The 14783-nt window shown below is 39.9% G+C and overlaps 1 protein-coding gene across 2 annotated transcripts in view; it reads left to right on the top strand.

Moving 5' to 3' along the window:
* Positions 1–14783, top strand: part of LOC140548220 (neural-cadherin) — a 343076-nt gene that overhangs the window by 170114 nt on the left and 158179 nt on the right. For both annotated transcript variants that reach the window (XM_072671671.1, XM_072671672.1), the window contains exons 9-12: positions 5686–5854; positions 9847–10017; positions 10964–11136; positions 13356–13523. In XM_072671671.1, the coding sequence (XP_072527772.1) occupies positions 5686–5854; positions 9847–10017; positions 10964–11136; positions 13356–13523 (681 nt within the window). The remainder of the gene's footprint in view (positions 1–5685; positions 5855–9846; positions 10018–10963; positions 11137–13355; positions 13524–14783) is intronic.

Below are 14783 nucleotides of genomic sequence, written 5' to 3'. Positions count from 1 at the left end.
AAGTGATTAGCCGGCCGAGCTGCACTATTCCTAGATCATCTAAGGGCCTTTTTAATTAAGTGTTTGAAATATCTGCCGAATCATCACGGGCCCACCTGCCCTGCCTATGTCTCAATTTAACGTGAGATGAGCGGGGCCCAGGAGGGGCAAGGGATGCTCCTGAACCGCCTGAACCAGCTGAACCACCATAGCAGCCTGAACAGCGGCGTGATGAGGTGAGGAGGTACTTAGCATTTGCGTGTTAACACTGCGGAACCCGCTCGCTTCCCCACTCTCTCTCTCTTTCTCTTGCTTGCTCTCTCTCTCTCTCTCTCTGGACCAACAAACGAAGTGTTCTCCTGTTGGAGCTGCACTCGCCAGCGTGTGAGGTAAATTAGCGTCAGCTGTTGCAGAAGGAGAGGTCAAACGGCTTCCCTGAGGAGACAGGAGACATCTCCGCACTCTGGGAGCGGAGGGGGCCAGCTGAAGTGGCAGAACTACGCCTCTTCTCCTCCGGCCGGAAGACTTTGGAGCGGAAAATCTCCAAAAGAGAGAAGAAATGGCGCGTTCGCACCACTGCTCGCTTTGACAGCTTTTTTTTTTTTGTTCTTCAGCCTCCCGTCTCCGTCTGTCCTTAGTTCCCGTCTTCCTTCCTTCCCTTTCCTTTTTTTTAATTATTATTATTATTTTTTTTTGGCAAGCTTGTACCACACATTTTTTTTTCTATTCCAGTCCTTTTTTCTTTCTCTTTGCTCCGATCTTTTTTGTTTTTCTTTTCTTTTCTTTTCTGGCCAGCAAGACTTTTCCCGATCTCCACAGGGCATGCTTAGAAGCTGTAGGAGAGGCAAGAGTAGGAGAGAGATGCTGCTTTTATGTTGCGTTACCCCTCAACCCCCTCCTCCATGCACACCCATCCCCTCCACCGACCCCCTCCACCCCTGCCTCCGGTTCTTGGCCCCCTCTGGTCTGAGTGCCTGGCTCAGAACCAGGCCGTTCGTGTGCGTGAGAGAACATCAGTGGCTGCCAGGGCTCCCCGGAGACGGAGCTTCTCCCAGGCCCTTGGCTCGTTTGTGTTAGCGCCAGCCTTTTTCGCCGGCTTCTGAAGAGCGGAGAGGGTGTGTGTGTGTGTGCCCCCCGCACGTGTGTACACGAGGCAGGAGTTTACTGTTTGAGGCCTGAATCTCACGAGAGTGCAGACTAACCTGACTGAATGCAGAACACAGCGCAGCACAGCCCTCGGTTAACTAATGGCAGGATTAGAAAAGGGGGACAGCAGAAGGAGCGAGCGAGGGCCCCTAGTTATTAATTAAGTGTCTGAAGTAGCCATCAAAGGACATGCTGGCGGACTGATTGGGGAATTTCTAGCTGGTCCTTTTTCATCTTATTTACTTAGACGTTCATTTATTTATTTGCTGCATGCCTTCCTGCTCCCAGGTCTCATTTGAGGTGTAGAAAGTCGAGCCATCTAATGATGAGCGAGGGAGCAGACTGGATTTGTCTTTTTCTTTTTTCTTCATTCTTGCACACATACAGTACAGACACACAGCTGAGGATGAGGATGATGAAGGTGTGTGTGAGTGTGTTTGTGTGTGTGTGTGTGCGAGTAGTGGAGCATGGCTGAATTATCCGGGCTTATTCCTGGAGTCTCGGAGGATTCGGCGAGATGGAATTGATTCAAGGACGCTTCAATTATAAAACACAGATGAATCTCAGCAGAACAAAAACAGAAAGGGGGAATTATAACCCCCGGCTTTCCTTTCCTCCACACCTCCTTTTGCTCTCGTTCTCTCCGTTCCCTTAACTTTCCTTTCTTCTTCTCCCACGTTCTCTGCCCTCATTACCCCGCTGGTCATTTTGGATCTTCTCTTTTTGTGATCAGAAACTTTTTAGAAAGTTTTGGAATTCCTGTTGTGTTTATCTCAGCAGTTGACTTGTATCTCCAAAATAGTAACTTTACTTACGTGACGTTACCCACTGTATGATAGTGCTGTCCTTTTTATGAGTGATAAATTTAAAGTATAGTCAATATGTTGTACAGTTTCATGTGTATTTTTTCGGCTATTCTAGACTACTAGTTGTAGTTGTACTTTGGCACTCCTTAAAAAAGCCTATGACCGCAAGTGGGCCTTCTATTACCAAGGCATAGCCCCACCAGGTCCTGAATAATATGCCTGGTGGTGTTTCTGCATCAAAAGGTTAAATAGGGAGCAGGGCGACCTCTTCCCTAGTAAAAAAATAATGCTCTTAATTGTATTTAACATATAAACACACTGAGATTTGTCTAAGTATGTGGTAAATGTTCTAGGCAATTGATGAAAAAATATATAAATATTATTATTTTATCAAATGCTTACAGTAAACTTTGATCACACTTTAAAAATGTATATAGTATACATATTTATTTTATTGTATTTTTCATAAATACATTACTATAATGAATACTTTTGGTTAAAAAGTGTTTTAAGTTAATTAAACATCTTAAATATTTGTGTTAAAAAAGACCCTTGTACATTTTTTGTACAAAAGTATTAAAAACAACAACACACTGAAAATGTCACCTACAATTATGTAAGTATCATTTGTGATCATTTGTTTGTGATAATTTTGCATATCTTTGAGTTCGATCAACTTAATAATATAATTGAGGGTATTTTGTTGCCATTGGCAAATAGACAGTGATTGGCTCATGCAAGCTTAAAAATGGCACACATAAATAAATAAATAAATAAATAAACTGATTTTAGAGGTCTAGTAACTAAATCAGCTGTTCTTGTTCAATAAATTATAATGGGTTTGAGTGTGGAATACAGCTGGTTTGAGTAAAACTCAATCAAATCTTTCCAATTGGCTCCTGGCAGCACCTATTCGTATAATTATTCCCCTTCACGCCCTGCAGATGTGTAGTCATCCCCCCCAGGCTATATCCCCTTATGCGTTCACTCTATCAATTTATATGGTGCTTCAGCTGCCTGACCTCAATGTTGAAGTCTGTAAGAGCCGGGTTCACTTTCTCTGCTGCTCAGTGTGGCTTCATGTTGACTGAATGCTATAGCAATCACTCATTCATCAATGCAGAATTACATATGACTTCAGCATTTGTAGAAGATGGCAATAGTTAGTATGTTAGTCCGGTCTAATAAGTGTAACAATATGTGGCCAATCAGCTGCACTTACTAATCCCTTCACTTGCAGCGAAAACAAAATCCAGGACTGGAAACTGGATTGACTGGCTAAATGTTAACATAATGAATTGTAATTCTTATTAATGTGCTTAAATTGTGCTGTATGTTTTGGTAAATTATGGATTTAAATACATATGCAGTAGTATGTTTAAAGTCTACCTAAATATACTTTTAATAGTTTCACTGTAGCACAGTTAAGTACACTTAGTCTACAAAAATACTTAATTTTAGCACTCTTTAAGTACATTGATCATAAGTGTGGCTACATGTACACCTTAGTGGATCAGAGCATAATAATATTTAACATACCTGAGGGTACTCTTTTTACCAGGCCTTGGTTTGCTTGCTGTTTGCCATATACCAAAATGTATAAAAGCGTATTACAAGATTGTACAGAATTCAGTTTGATTTGATTGTACTACATGACTGAACTGGTTTTAATCCAGGTGCCTAATACACAGTACATTGTGGATAGCATAGCCTATAGGATCTGTTTCTTTCTTAAACTCATACACATTTGCCACCCAGGGCCAAAGCAACAGGTGTCAGTTTCCTACTTTTAACGACTTTAATGAGCACAAGAACGACTGTGTATTAAATATGCACATGTCTTTAAACATTACATTTACTTATTTAACAGATGTTCCTATCCACGGCAATAGTGTGAGAAGTCTTGCCTGAGGACATTTGTTGGAGAAGCTGTGGAGATGCTGCCTGGAATTGTAGTCTCCCTGTTGAGCGATGGTGTTATATTCTTTACTGTTTGGAAAATACCTTTAATAAATAAAGTACTACAGGGAAAGACTGTATACGTGAACCAAAACCTGTTTGAAAAGCTATAAGAGACAGTTCTTAGTATGGCTGCTGCAAGAAAAACAGTCATGTGACTTAAAAGGGCAGCCCCCGGCCATAAATGAGTAGAAGATGAACCGGTCTTCTAAAGACGTTAGGTTAAGGGTCAACCATGCTCTTCAACATTTCGAGCAAGGTTGGAGGATTATTTTTGTTTATTAATTAAATTTCATGAATTTATCAAATTCACAAAATTTTATTCACACAAATATAGAGCAAAACAAAGAAATGTGTACCATGCAAAAATTGGGGGCAGTCACTGAGATTTCAGCTGTCAGATAACTTATACCAAGGTCTCAGACCATATTAAGCTTTATATTGAATATGTTCAAAAAAGAGATTTAACAAAAAGAATATGTCCAAATGTATGTGGACACCTCTTCTAATGAATGCATTTGTAAGTTGCACCCTCAGCTACTTTCATTTGCATCCATTGCTGACACATCCTAACCTCACTAACACTCTTGTCACTGAATGCAATCAGATACTCACAGCAAAGTTCCAAAGTCTCTAGTTTTAAAGTAGAAAGCCTAATTCTTTAGACAGTAGAGACAGTTACTACAACAAAAGCAGGATAAACTCTTTTTAACACCCTTGATTTCAGAGGAACAAAAAACGAGCCGGTGTCCCAATTCTTTTGTCAAAACAGAAGGTTTTGCCAAAATACTCTCCATCCTTTGACCGAAATGTCATCAAAAAATTGTGGCTTGACCTCTAAAGAGCAGTGCAGCAAGACGGCTTAAAAAACTCACAGAACTAGAAGCCTTTTGTAAGGAAGAATGAGCAAAAATCCCACAAACATAAAATTGAAAGAATACAAAAATTGTTTAGAAACTTCAATACTTGCTTTGAAAGGGTGCCTGAACTCAGGTGCCCAGACTGTTTTCCATTATTTTTTTATTATTTGAACAATTATTTTATTAAAATTTTTGGTTTGTAAAATTGTTCCCTTTTTCATTTGGTACTGCCCACCCGTTCACCGCCCCTAGCACTAGCAATGCTCCCGACACTAGAAGGATAAGAACTTTAGGCATTGCTGGTCAGTCAACACGCTCCTCAGGTCCCCAGTTCCGTCACACCAGCTAACAGACACCTATGTCAGCCTATGAGAGAGAGCGCCATCTACCCACCCGGAGAGAGCACAGCACGGCCAATTGTGCTCTCTCTGACCACCACTGCTAATGGCAAAGCGGCATGGCTTGGGATTCAAACTCTAGACCGCTGAACCACTTGGAACCCCCCTAGTTATTTTCAACCTTAACAGATAGAAGTTAAAAGTAATTTCTCTTCTATTATATTAAAGAAATGTGTCATCTTTAGCTTTGCACCATTTGAAAAACAGGTATTTTACCTGTTCATCTATTCACAGTAACAGAAACTGTAAGAAGGGAGCCCAAACTTTTGCATGCCGCTGTATGTAAGCTCTACTGGTAATGCAATGTTCATTCAGTTGAAAGTGCAGCTGAAGAAGAGGCTGAAGAGCAAAATATGAAGAGATTCTCATGACGACGGGAATTTCTTTTTCCAAGGCATTAGTCAAATTAGCTCAATCTTTGGACCGCAATAGCTGTTCATATTTTATCCATTATCATGAAGTGGTGGATCCTTGCTGATGTTGAAACGATTGTACTCTCTCTCTCTCTTGTTCTCTCTCGCTTTCTCTCTCTACCAGTGTCAGCAATATAAAGAGAAGGCGTCTGTTCCAGAGAATAAGCCGGCAGGGACGTTTGTGCTGCAGGTGCATGCTGTAGATGCGGACGAAGGAGCCAATGGGAAAGTGACATACGGCTTCATGCACAAAGACAGCACGGTCCCAGCCTTCAACATTGATCCTGAAACAGGTACTGCAAACAACAGCCATACCATTCGCTTTTCGTTCGAGGCCTATTTCAAAGTCCAATTTATGTCCTCATCGTTTTCCCCTTTTTCAGGAATTCATAGCATAGCCGTAAAACCTCATTTACTGAGTTTACCCAGGTGTTGAATTGAGCTAAGCACAGCTTGAACAAAAATGAAGTTAGCCTAAGTCAAATAAAGGAATTCAGTGGATTTCCATTAATCATTTGAGTAAACCTGGTGCCAGTCTAATAAAACCAGCATACACAGTCAGTTAATTGTTGACTGTCACAAGACATACTTTAGTCTGATGTTATACGGGGACTAATGGCTTCTTCTTAATATGATATTCTCTTTCGTAGTTCCCCAGCACACATTCCCTTCCCTCTTTCCTTCCTTTTCTCTCTGTCTTTCCATTCCCTTCAACACCCTCATCTGCCATTGGCAATTGGAAGTCATATTCACTGAAGTGTTTTCATGAATCCCAAAGTTCAGCCTAATTCACTCTAATCATAACCTTTTAAAAATGTGCCGGATCTCAAACGAAAAAAGAAAAGACAGCGTTTAGAAACTCCTCTGAAACCATCTTTTATAAAAAAGAAACGTTCTTATGAATTGTAACTTTTCATTGGGCATCAATCTTCCAGCCTTTTACAAAGGAGGGGAAAGAAAGGATTGGAAAAGTGGAGAATGTTTGAAAGGATGGCTCAAATTTAAACACTTTAAATGTCAAAGAAAATGGTCTATTTATATGCATATCATCACTGTTAAGACTAAAACATATGGTAACACTTTATTCTAATGGTCCCCTGTAGGTTCTTTGATGACGATCAGCTTGTCTTTTCATAAGATCTGCCTAAATATCTGTTAATTACAGCTGAACTCTAAATTAAATGTAATAGATTCTATTATATCTAACTCTAAGTAGCACTAAGCCTAAAGTTAATCCTAGACCTAACCCTAACCTTTTTTAACTCTGTAATAAATCAGGTTTTAACAGATAGATTGTTAAAAACTACAGAACAGCATCAAAATACTGTGCAATCTTAACTTGTGCTTTAATTCATTGTATTTTTATTGGTACTTTTACAAATACAAAAGTTTAGGCTAGCATGATGTAGAACAACTGAAAAGTATACAATTATACTAATAATGTCAAAGCATTCAAAAGTGATAGCACCAATGCTATCGACATATGATCACACTGCCGCTCCTGTGCTAAAATATTGTTTTTTAATTATATTGATTTTGACAGCATTTGACAGTGACATCCACAGCAACAAAGCACACTTAATAATCGTATTATCGCTCTCGCACAAGAACCTTGTATCTTAATTATTTTGATAGCATCAAAGCATTCAAAAGTGCCAACAATGCACAATATCAATGATTGTACTGTTGCACTCGCCTAAAAAAAAACATTGTAATTAAGTTATATTGATTCTGTCAAAAGCATTTGACAGTGACAATAACAGTAACAATCAGTACTATATGATCATATCGTTGTACTTGCGCAAAGATATATTTCAATTATATTAATAGTGTCAAAGCATTTGACAGTTACAGCAACAGCAACAATGCACACTATATGTTATTGTTGTCACTCTCATGCAGAAACATTGTATCTCATTTATATTGATGGTGTCAAAACGTTCGGCAGTGACAGCAGCAGCAGTAATGCACACTATATGTTCATTTGTTGCTCTCGCGCAAAAACATTGTACTTTTTAAACAGTGTCGTTTAAATAGGAATGGTGCTTGCAAATATATCTACACCGATGGTCGGGGTGGTCTCGAAGTGAAGTGTGTTCGGGTAAATTGCTTTCGCATTGCTCTCTTGGCAACGGAAAACACAGATGAGCCACTGATTGAAAACAACCTAGGCAGACGTCAACAGTCAGACGTTCTTTGCTATGTTGGCAGTGAATTGCGGATTACGCACGTACAGCCCCCCCCCCGTATTACAAACCCATAGTATTTCAATAATATTAATAGAGTCAAAGCATTCAGCAGTGACAGCAACAGCAACAAGGCACAGCTATACTCTGCTGTAAGATAAATCGTGACTTTATCATTGTTGTTAGATGATGTTTGGATGGTGTTTGAAGCCCAAACCAGCTCTTTCTCATGTCAAGCTTAAACCACTCAGGCTTAAACCAAACGGCCAATCCTTCACTAGCAACCCATAAATATCCTTAAAGCTGTTCAGACAATGCTGATGTTACACATCCGGTGTCTCAGCCTCAGCAGCGCTCGAGTCCTGTCACCTGTGAGTTGTTTTTCCCTCATGAATGACTATAATATACTCCAGCTTTCTCAGTCACTCTCAGTGCAGCACTGCTCCACCCGAGTGCTCTCGCTCTACAGGCATTTGGTTTCCTTGTCTGTGAGGTCTTCCATTTTTGCACCATGTTTATATTTACACTTTATTTAGCCATTAGCTTTAGCTTAAGTGTAGCTTTGCTTAGCCCTAGCCATGTCCTGTGTTGTCACTAGTGTATAGGCCTGAAGCTAGTCAAAAGGCTTTTGGGGTTGCTTATGGAAAAGCTTATGGTGTTATAAAGCAGAGGTTCTCAGTCTGGGGTCGCGAGATGGTTGTAGAAAGCCACCACAACCACCATAGTAGGTTTGAAATGAAGCAGTCAAGATGTGATTAAGGTGTAGACTCTCATCTTTATTCAAATGGGTTAAGAAAAAATATTACAGTTTAGAAATGACAGACATTTTCTTTTTACACTCTTCATTTTTGCAGGCCCAAAGTAATTGAACAGTTGACTGATAAGCAGTTTTATGGCCAGGTGTCGCCTGTTCCTCATTATGAAATGTTATACTAGGTTCACACTACACGACTTTTAGAGTCGTCATAACTTTTCTTGTAGCTTTTCTTTCCTCACCCCATGTCTGGCACTCTCATTGGTTGTAGCTACCCAGATAACATGCCCATGTGGGGCCTGTGTGGGTAGCCCATTTGGAAACCAGTATGTTTTGGGCATGGGCTCTATGTTGACCTTCAACTTCACAGTACAGATGGATTATGACCCAAAATGTGTCGAAAAGCAAAATAGATTGCTTTGGTTCTAAATTTGGTTCAAAATTAAGAACTGTGTTACTGTCCAAATACTTATGGTAAAGGTGCACGTATTTGTCACTGTACAGTGTACACTGTACAGCGAAATGTGTCCTCCGCATTTAACCCATCTGGTAGTGAACACACACACACACACACACACACACATGTGTTAGGGGCAGTGAGTACACACACACACCCATAGCGGTGGGCAGCCAACTCCAGCGCCCGGGGAGCAGAGAGGGTAAAGGGCCTTCCTCAAGGGCCCAACAGTGGCAGCTTGCCGAGCCCGGGAATCGACCCCACAACCCTGTTATCGATAGCCCGGCGCTCTAATCGCTGAGCCACCACTGCCCCATTGGACCTTACATTAGGCGTATTCTGGCTGGTCTTTGAGAATAAGTTTTTCACAAAATCCCAATCATGTTCTGTTGGCAGAACAAATTAGAGTTTGCTTGCATTAGTGAAGGTATGCATACCGATTGCAGCAAACAAACTATGTAGCAGAGCTTAATCAAGCAAATCATATGAGAACATACTTCAGCCTATTGCTGTTAAAAGTAGACACATCATTTAGAATGGCTAAGTAGCTAAAAAGCTGTCAAATGTTTGCTTCATTCCAATCATTTTTCTGATTAAAGACAACATGGGTGGTTGTTCGTAACAGGAGTAGCAGCAGAAGCAGCTTAAAACTTCCAAATGGAATGAATTTGACATTCAGATATGCAGTTTTTCATTGAATTTGATGAATAGTTAAATTTTGAATGGTATGGTGACACATATAGATGTAGGTAATATAACTTTAACTTTAACTATAACTTATGTATTTAACTTAACTGTAAAATTGAATAAAACTTGAAGTAAAATGTTTTTGCAGAAAGGTTTTACTTTTTTAACTGATCAACAATGGCCCCACTTTTGCTGTTGTAGGTGTGATTGTGACTGCAAGAAAGTTTGACCGCGAGCGTCAGAGGGAGTATGCAGTGACGGTAACGGCTACTGACCAGGCTGCTGACCCTCTCATCGGCATCTGCCAGCTCAACATCCTCATACTGGATGAGAATGACAACAGTCCGAAGTTTGAGAACCTGCGCTACGAGTGTGAGCATCATTCTTCTCCTTAATTCATATCAGGACACATACGGTGATGCTTGAAAGGTTTTATTTTTTCACTTTTACACTTGATGAATATGCAAGTTAAACATTTGCATATAATTTGACCTAAAGGTTTAATCACATCTGAAAGGAATATTGATCTTAACCCCTTAAACCTTTGGTGAAAGATTATATTGTAAAGCCATTTAGCTTATCAGATATTGTGGAGTCTATTCTAGTGCCTATTAAAAGATGTAAATAATAAAAATGTGGGGCAAAAGTGTGGTTCTTCCATGGTATCACAGAATAATTTTTGTATAAATAACCTTTCATTGGATAGTTAAAGAACCATTAAAAAAATAAGATGTTTAAGTATGGGAAACCCTTCAACCTCTTTATGTAAGCCCACACTTCATATGCCCTAAAAGTCTGATAATCGATCAAAATCTGGTAATCAAATATTCATCTGTGGCATAACACCTTTAGGGTGTATTATATGGAGTAAACAGTCAGATTGTTGGGATTTGATGTACAGTGAAGTTGAGGTGGATGTGATCTGCTCATCATAGGCTTTCACTAAAACTTATGGAGTTCAGCAGCTCGAGTGCACTCAAACAGGAGCACACCACCAAATACTGAGAAATTCTAAAATTCTGGAGTATGGAGTATACTATATATATTTTTATATATCGCATATATGTTCTTCTGCTGCTATATATATATATATATATATATATATATATATATATATATATATATATATAATAAAAAAAATAAAGCCACAAAAACAATGAAAAGTAATATAAAACATAAGCACTGACACTACTGATGTCAGGACTCCACTGTATACGCTGCATCTTTTTCAATTTGTAATCTCACGCCACACATGCCCTTCTCCCTTCTCTCATGTCTCTGATTGGGATGATTTGTATTCTGTGCTCCGTTCGGACAGACTTCTTGCGGGAGGACACTATGATTGGCACCAGTTTCCTGCGAGTGGCTGCGCATGATGATGACTACAGCACCAACGCCGCCATCACTTACTCCATGTCTAAGGAGCAGCCTGAATACTTGCGGGTCAACCCTGTGACCGGCTGGGTTTACGTTAACCAGCCCATTTCACAGGTCAGCATCTGGTGTCACAGACACACACACACACACACACACACACACACAATCCTACTGTTGAAATGCCAGTCACATGAATCTCTGGGGTTAGAGAGATATGGATCTCCAGGGGTTATAGTGAAGATGGATTACTCTCTTACTGGAGACAGTAAGGACGAATAAAAGAAGAAATACAGTAGATTTACTTACTAAACACAGTTTCAGTATTTATTATTTTTTCCTAGTGCTAGAAATGGGCTTTATGCACCAAATTCAGTGCCATGTGATACATTCATTTTTGCCATTATTAGGGAAAGAAAATTCACTAATAATTCTAATAAGGGCATAAATAATAATCATGATGTATATATACACATATACTCTACACAAGCTCTGTATAGTCTATCAATTTGCTTATTGGTTATATTTTTTATATTTATTTTCAATCAGTACAAAGATGTGGACAAGATGACTTTGCTAGACGTCCATGGAATCCCTAGATTGTCTTGTCTAAATGTCTTTTGAGTATGTAGAAAAGGCACTGTTTTGACTTCCCCTGTACAAAGACCTATCTCTCACAAATTTGGCATCCATGTTTTCATCAGAAATGTAAATAGTGTAACAATGTCTTTTTATAGGTTTATTTATTTTATTATTAATTTTCCATTGCAAATCCCACCCACTTGCTCCCAGCTGCTGGCAGAGTAGAAGAGGATGAGGGAGAGGAATATCCTCCCCACCCAGAGAAAGTGAGACCAGTTATACTCTCTGGGACTCCCAGTCACAGATGACTGTGCTATCATTGGGCACTGAACCTGTGATCTCCTGATGATAGGGTCAACGACCCAGGAGTCCTTTGTTGCTAATATAAATCATTAGTCTCACTGGCTCAAAACTGGACATCCATGGATGCCCTCCCTTCAGTCTGTGCTCAATAAGAGATTTCTAATATTTAAATATGGACACATCTTAGGTAGTTTTAGCAAGATAACTTTAAGCTTTGTGAAATATGCCCAGGCCTCTCCAACCTAAGCCCTAGCGTTGCAGAGCCTTACAGAGATTACATTCAACCTGAGCATATTTCACAAAGCAAACAACAAAGAGCAACAAAGAGTTTTTTATTTGGCCAGATAACTTACACCCAGAGTTTAGGTTTGCTGTGTAGGAAGCTGCTTTCCTCATGCAGAGGCTTGACTTTGGGCTTACATTAGTAAATACCCACCTAAACTAGCATCTTTTTTTTCAAGGGTTTCATAATATTTCCACATCTTACTGGATATACTGCTGGAAGTAAAAAAAAAGAGCTGAGTATCGCTGGTCTGAACACCAGGTCATGCTGCTTGCCATCAGTAGCCGGAGTCTGAGAGAGCACAATTGGCCTTGCTCTCTCAGGGGTGGGTTGATGGTACCCCCCCCCCACATCACTAGCTTCACGTGTATTGGAGGAGAAAAGTGCTAGTCCTCACCCTCTGAGCATTGGGGGCATTGCAAGTGATACAGGGAGTTCACATGAATGGGGATTGAATAATTGGGTTTCGAAATTGGTTAGAAAATGGGATACAGATACATGGGCACAGGTTACGGGTTACAGATGAGGCCTTGAATTGTGCTCAGGGTGTGTTGTAGAGCTGGTGTCTGAATATCAAATGATGTAATGCTGTATATGTAATATATTTATGCTATTTTAATATATTATAATTCTGTAAACATCCGTGTTCATCTACAATACATGGTCTCACTAATAAGACATTCATAAGCTTGTTATGCTTTGGCCAAGTATAACACTGCAAGCCTAATTAATATCAGTGAGTGAGCGAGCAAGAAACAGAGAGAGTGTGAGAGTTAAACCTGTTGATACCAGAACAACTCTGAGAGGCAGTTTCAGTAAGAACAGTTGCCATAGCTACCAAGGGTATATACTGTAGGGTAGGGGTGTGTGTTCGTGTGTGTGCGTGTGTGTGTGTGCCTGTGTGCGTGCTGGTCCGAGGAGGTCGACTTGAATTTGTTTGGCTGTCATCACATCAGACAGCATGCACACTTCTGTTTACACAAGCCAGAGTGGCACATCCACAGGGAGTCCAGCCGACGCTCTTTATGCTAATGGACTAACTCACCTCTGACACGCTCTGTCCACTGAGCTGACAACATGTGAGAAGCTGACATTGTTCATTCCCAAAGCAAACTACCATCTTAGATTGTGATTACACATCATTAGGATATTTTGTGTTTATTTGCAGAGGGCCTACATTACCAGGGAGATCATTGCCACGGACGGAGGGAACCGGAGCAGCTCTGTGGAGCTGGCCGTCACCATCACTAATGTTAAAAACCAGCCACCCCAGTGGGAGAAGGACAGCTACGAGGTGGTCATTCCGGAGAACACTGTCAGAGACACACCAGTCGTGGTACGGATTATACATACTTTCTGTTCATTCTTGTAGATGACCTTCACTACACTGTCCCAGAAAGCCCAGAAAGTTCACCTAACTTGAAAACTTTGAGGCAAACCTTTGCCTTAAATAAATCAGGTTAATCTTTATTACACAAATTAAACGTCCAATTTTAATATACTTCGGATACAAAACATTATATGTTGACATAACTCATAAAATCTTGGATCTTTTGAGTAAACGTAACCCAAAATCTCAACTGAAGGTAATTAACCTTCCATTTTTTCCTTAATGGACTATTAGTAAAAACACTGTAATCTTATAGTAATGCTGGAGTGAACACTTCATATACATCATTAGTAGTACAGAAACTGCTAATTTGCTATTCTTACCTACAACACTGGGGCCAGGCAGTCAACCACTATATAAATTATAACTGCATACCTATGAGAAGGTGGCCTGGGGGGAATGCCTACACACTGATAGTGAGGGAGGGGGGAAAGACATGCCTAGTATGCAAATAGATGGTGCCGAAAGCCAATGGAAAATGTTTGAGTTTAACCCCTCAAAGTTCAGAATCAGAATCAGAAATACTTTATTGATCCCAGGAGGGAAATTGCACAAATTGCAAGTTATACCACCCAATCATGAGGCACGCCCTAAAGATCATCATTTTAAAACAACCCACTCAGGTTCACCAATATAACTCAACTGAATACATTCACCTTGACTCAAACTATGCCAGTGTGTATCTCAACTAGTTATTTTTTAGTTAGTTTGGCCCAATCATGGTGACAAGTTTCTGTAGTATTTACCCCATTAAAAAGCCAATTATTACAAACTTCTATTAACAAAATATAGCCCCACCAGTTTGTACATAAGTTCCTGTAATTACTGAGCAATACACTGTAGTGTGATAAGATATTCTGTTTTAAGGGGTTAAGTTAGGTTAACTTAAGAAGTGCAGTTTGGTTTCACACAGTTTTTCGCATAATCATTTTTGACCTCTTGAGATTATGTTTAAAGTTGTTTATGTGGGCAGAGAGCATTTGTTCACTCAGAAAAACAGTAGACTAAATAACAATAGAATAAATACAAACATTTAATGATCATTTTGTATGCCAGTGTGTTAGCTTGACCATGTCCTCTCCTCGGGGCAGTAGTTACCATCTGATTTCTGATTTAGCTAATCGATACTTCATTAAGTTATACCTCAGTATGTTAAATTAGATGTTCTGGTGAAGACACTGAGCTGAAGCAGGAGAAGAAGAGACA

Source organism: Salminus brasiliensis, chromosome 25 (genome assembly GCF_030463535.1).
Source record: "Salminus brasiliensis chromosome 25, fSalBra1.hap2, whole genome shotgun sequence".
NCBI lineage: Eukaryota > Metazoa > Chordata > Actinopteri > Characiformes > Bryconidae > Salminus > Salminus brasiliensis.
Note: the sequence above shows the minus strand (reverse complement) of the source record. Positions and strands in the feature narration are given on the sequence as shown.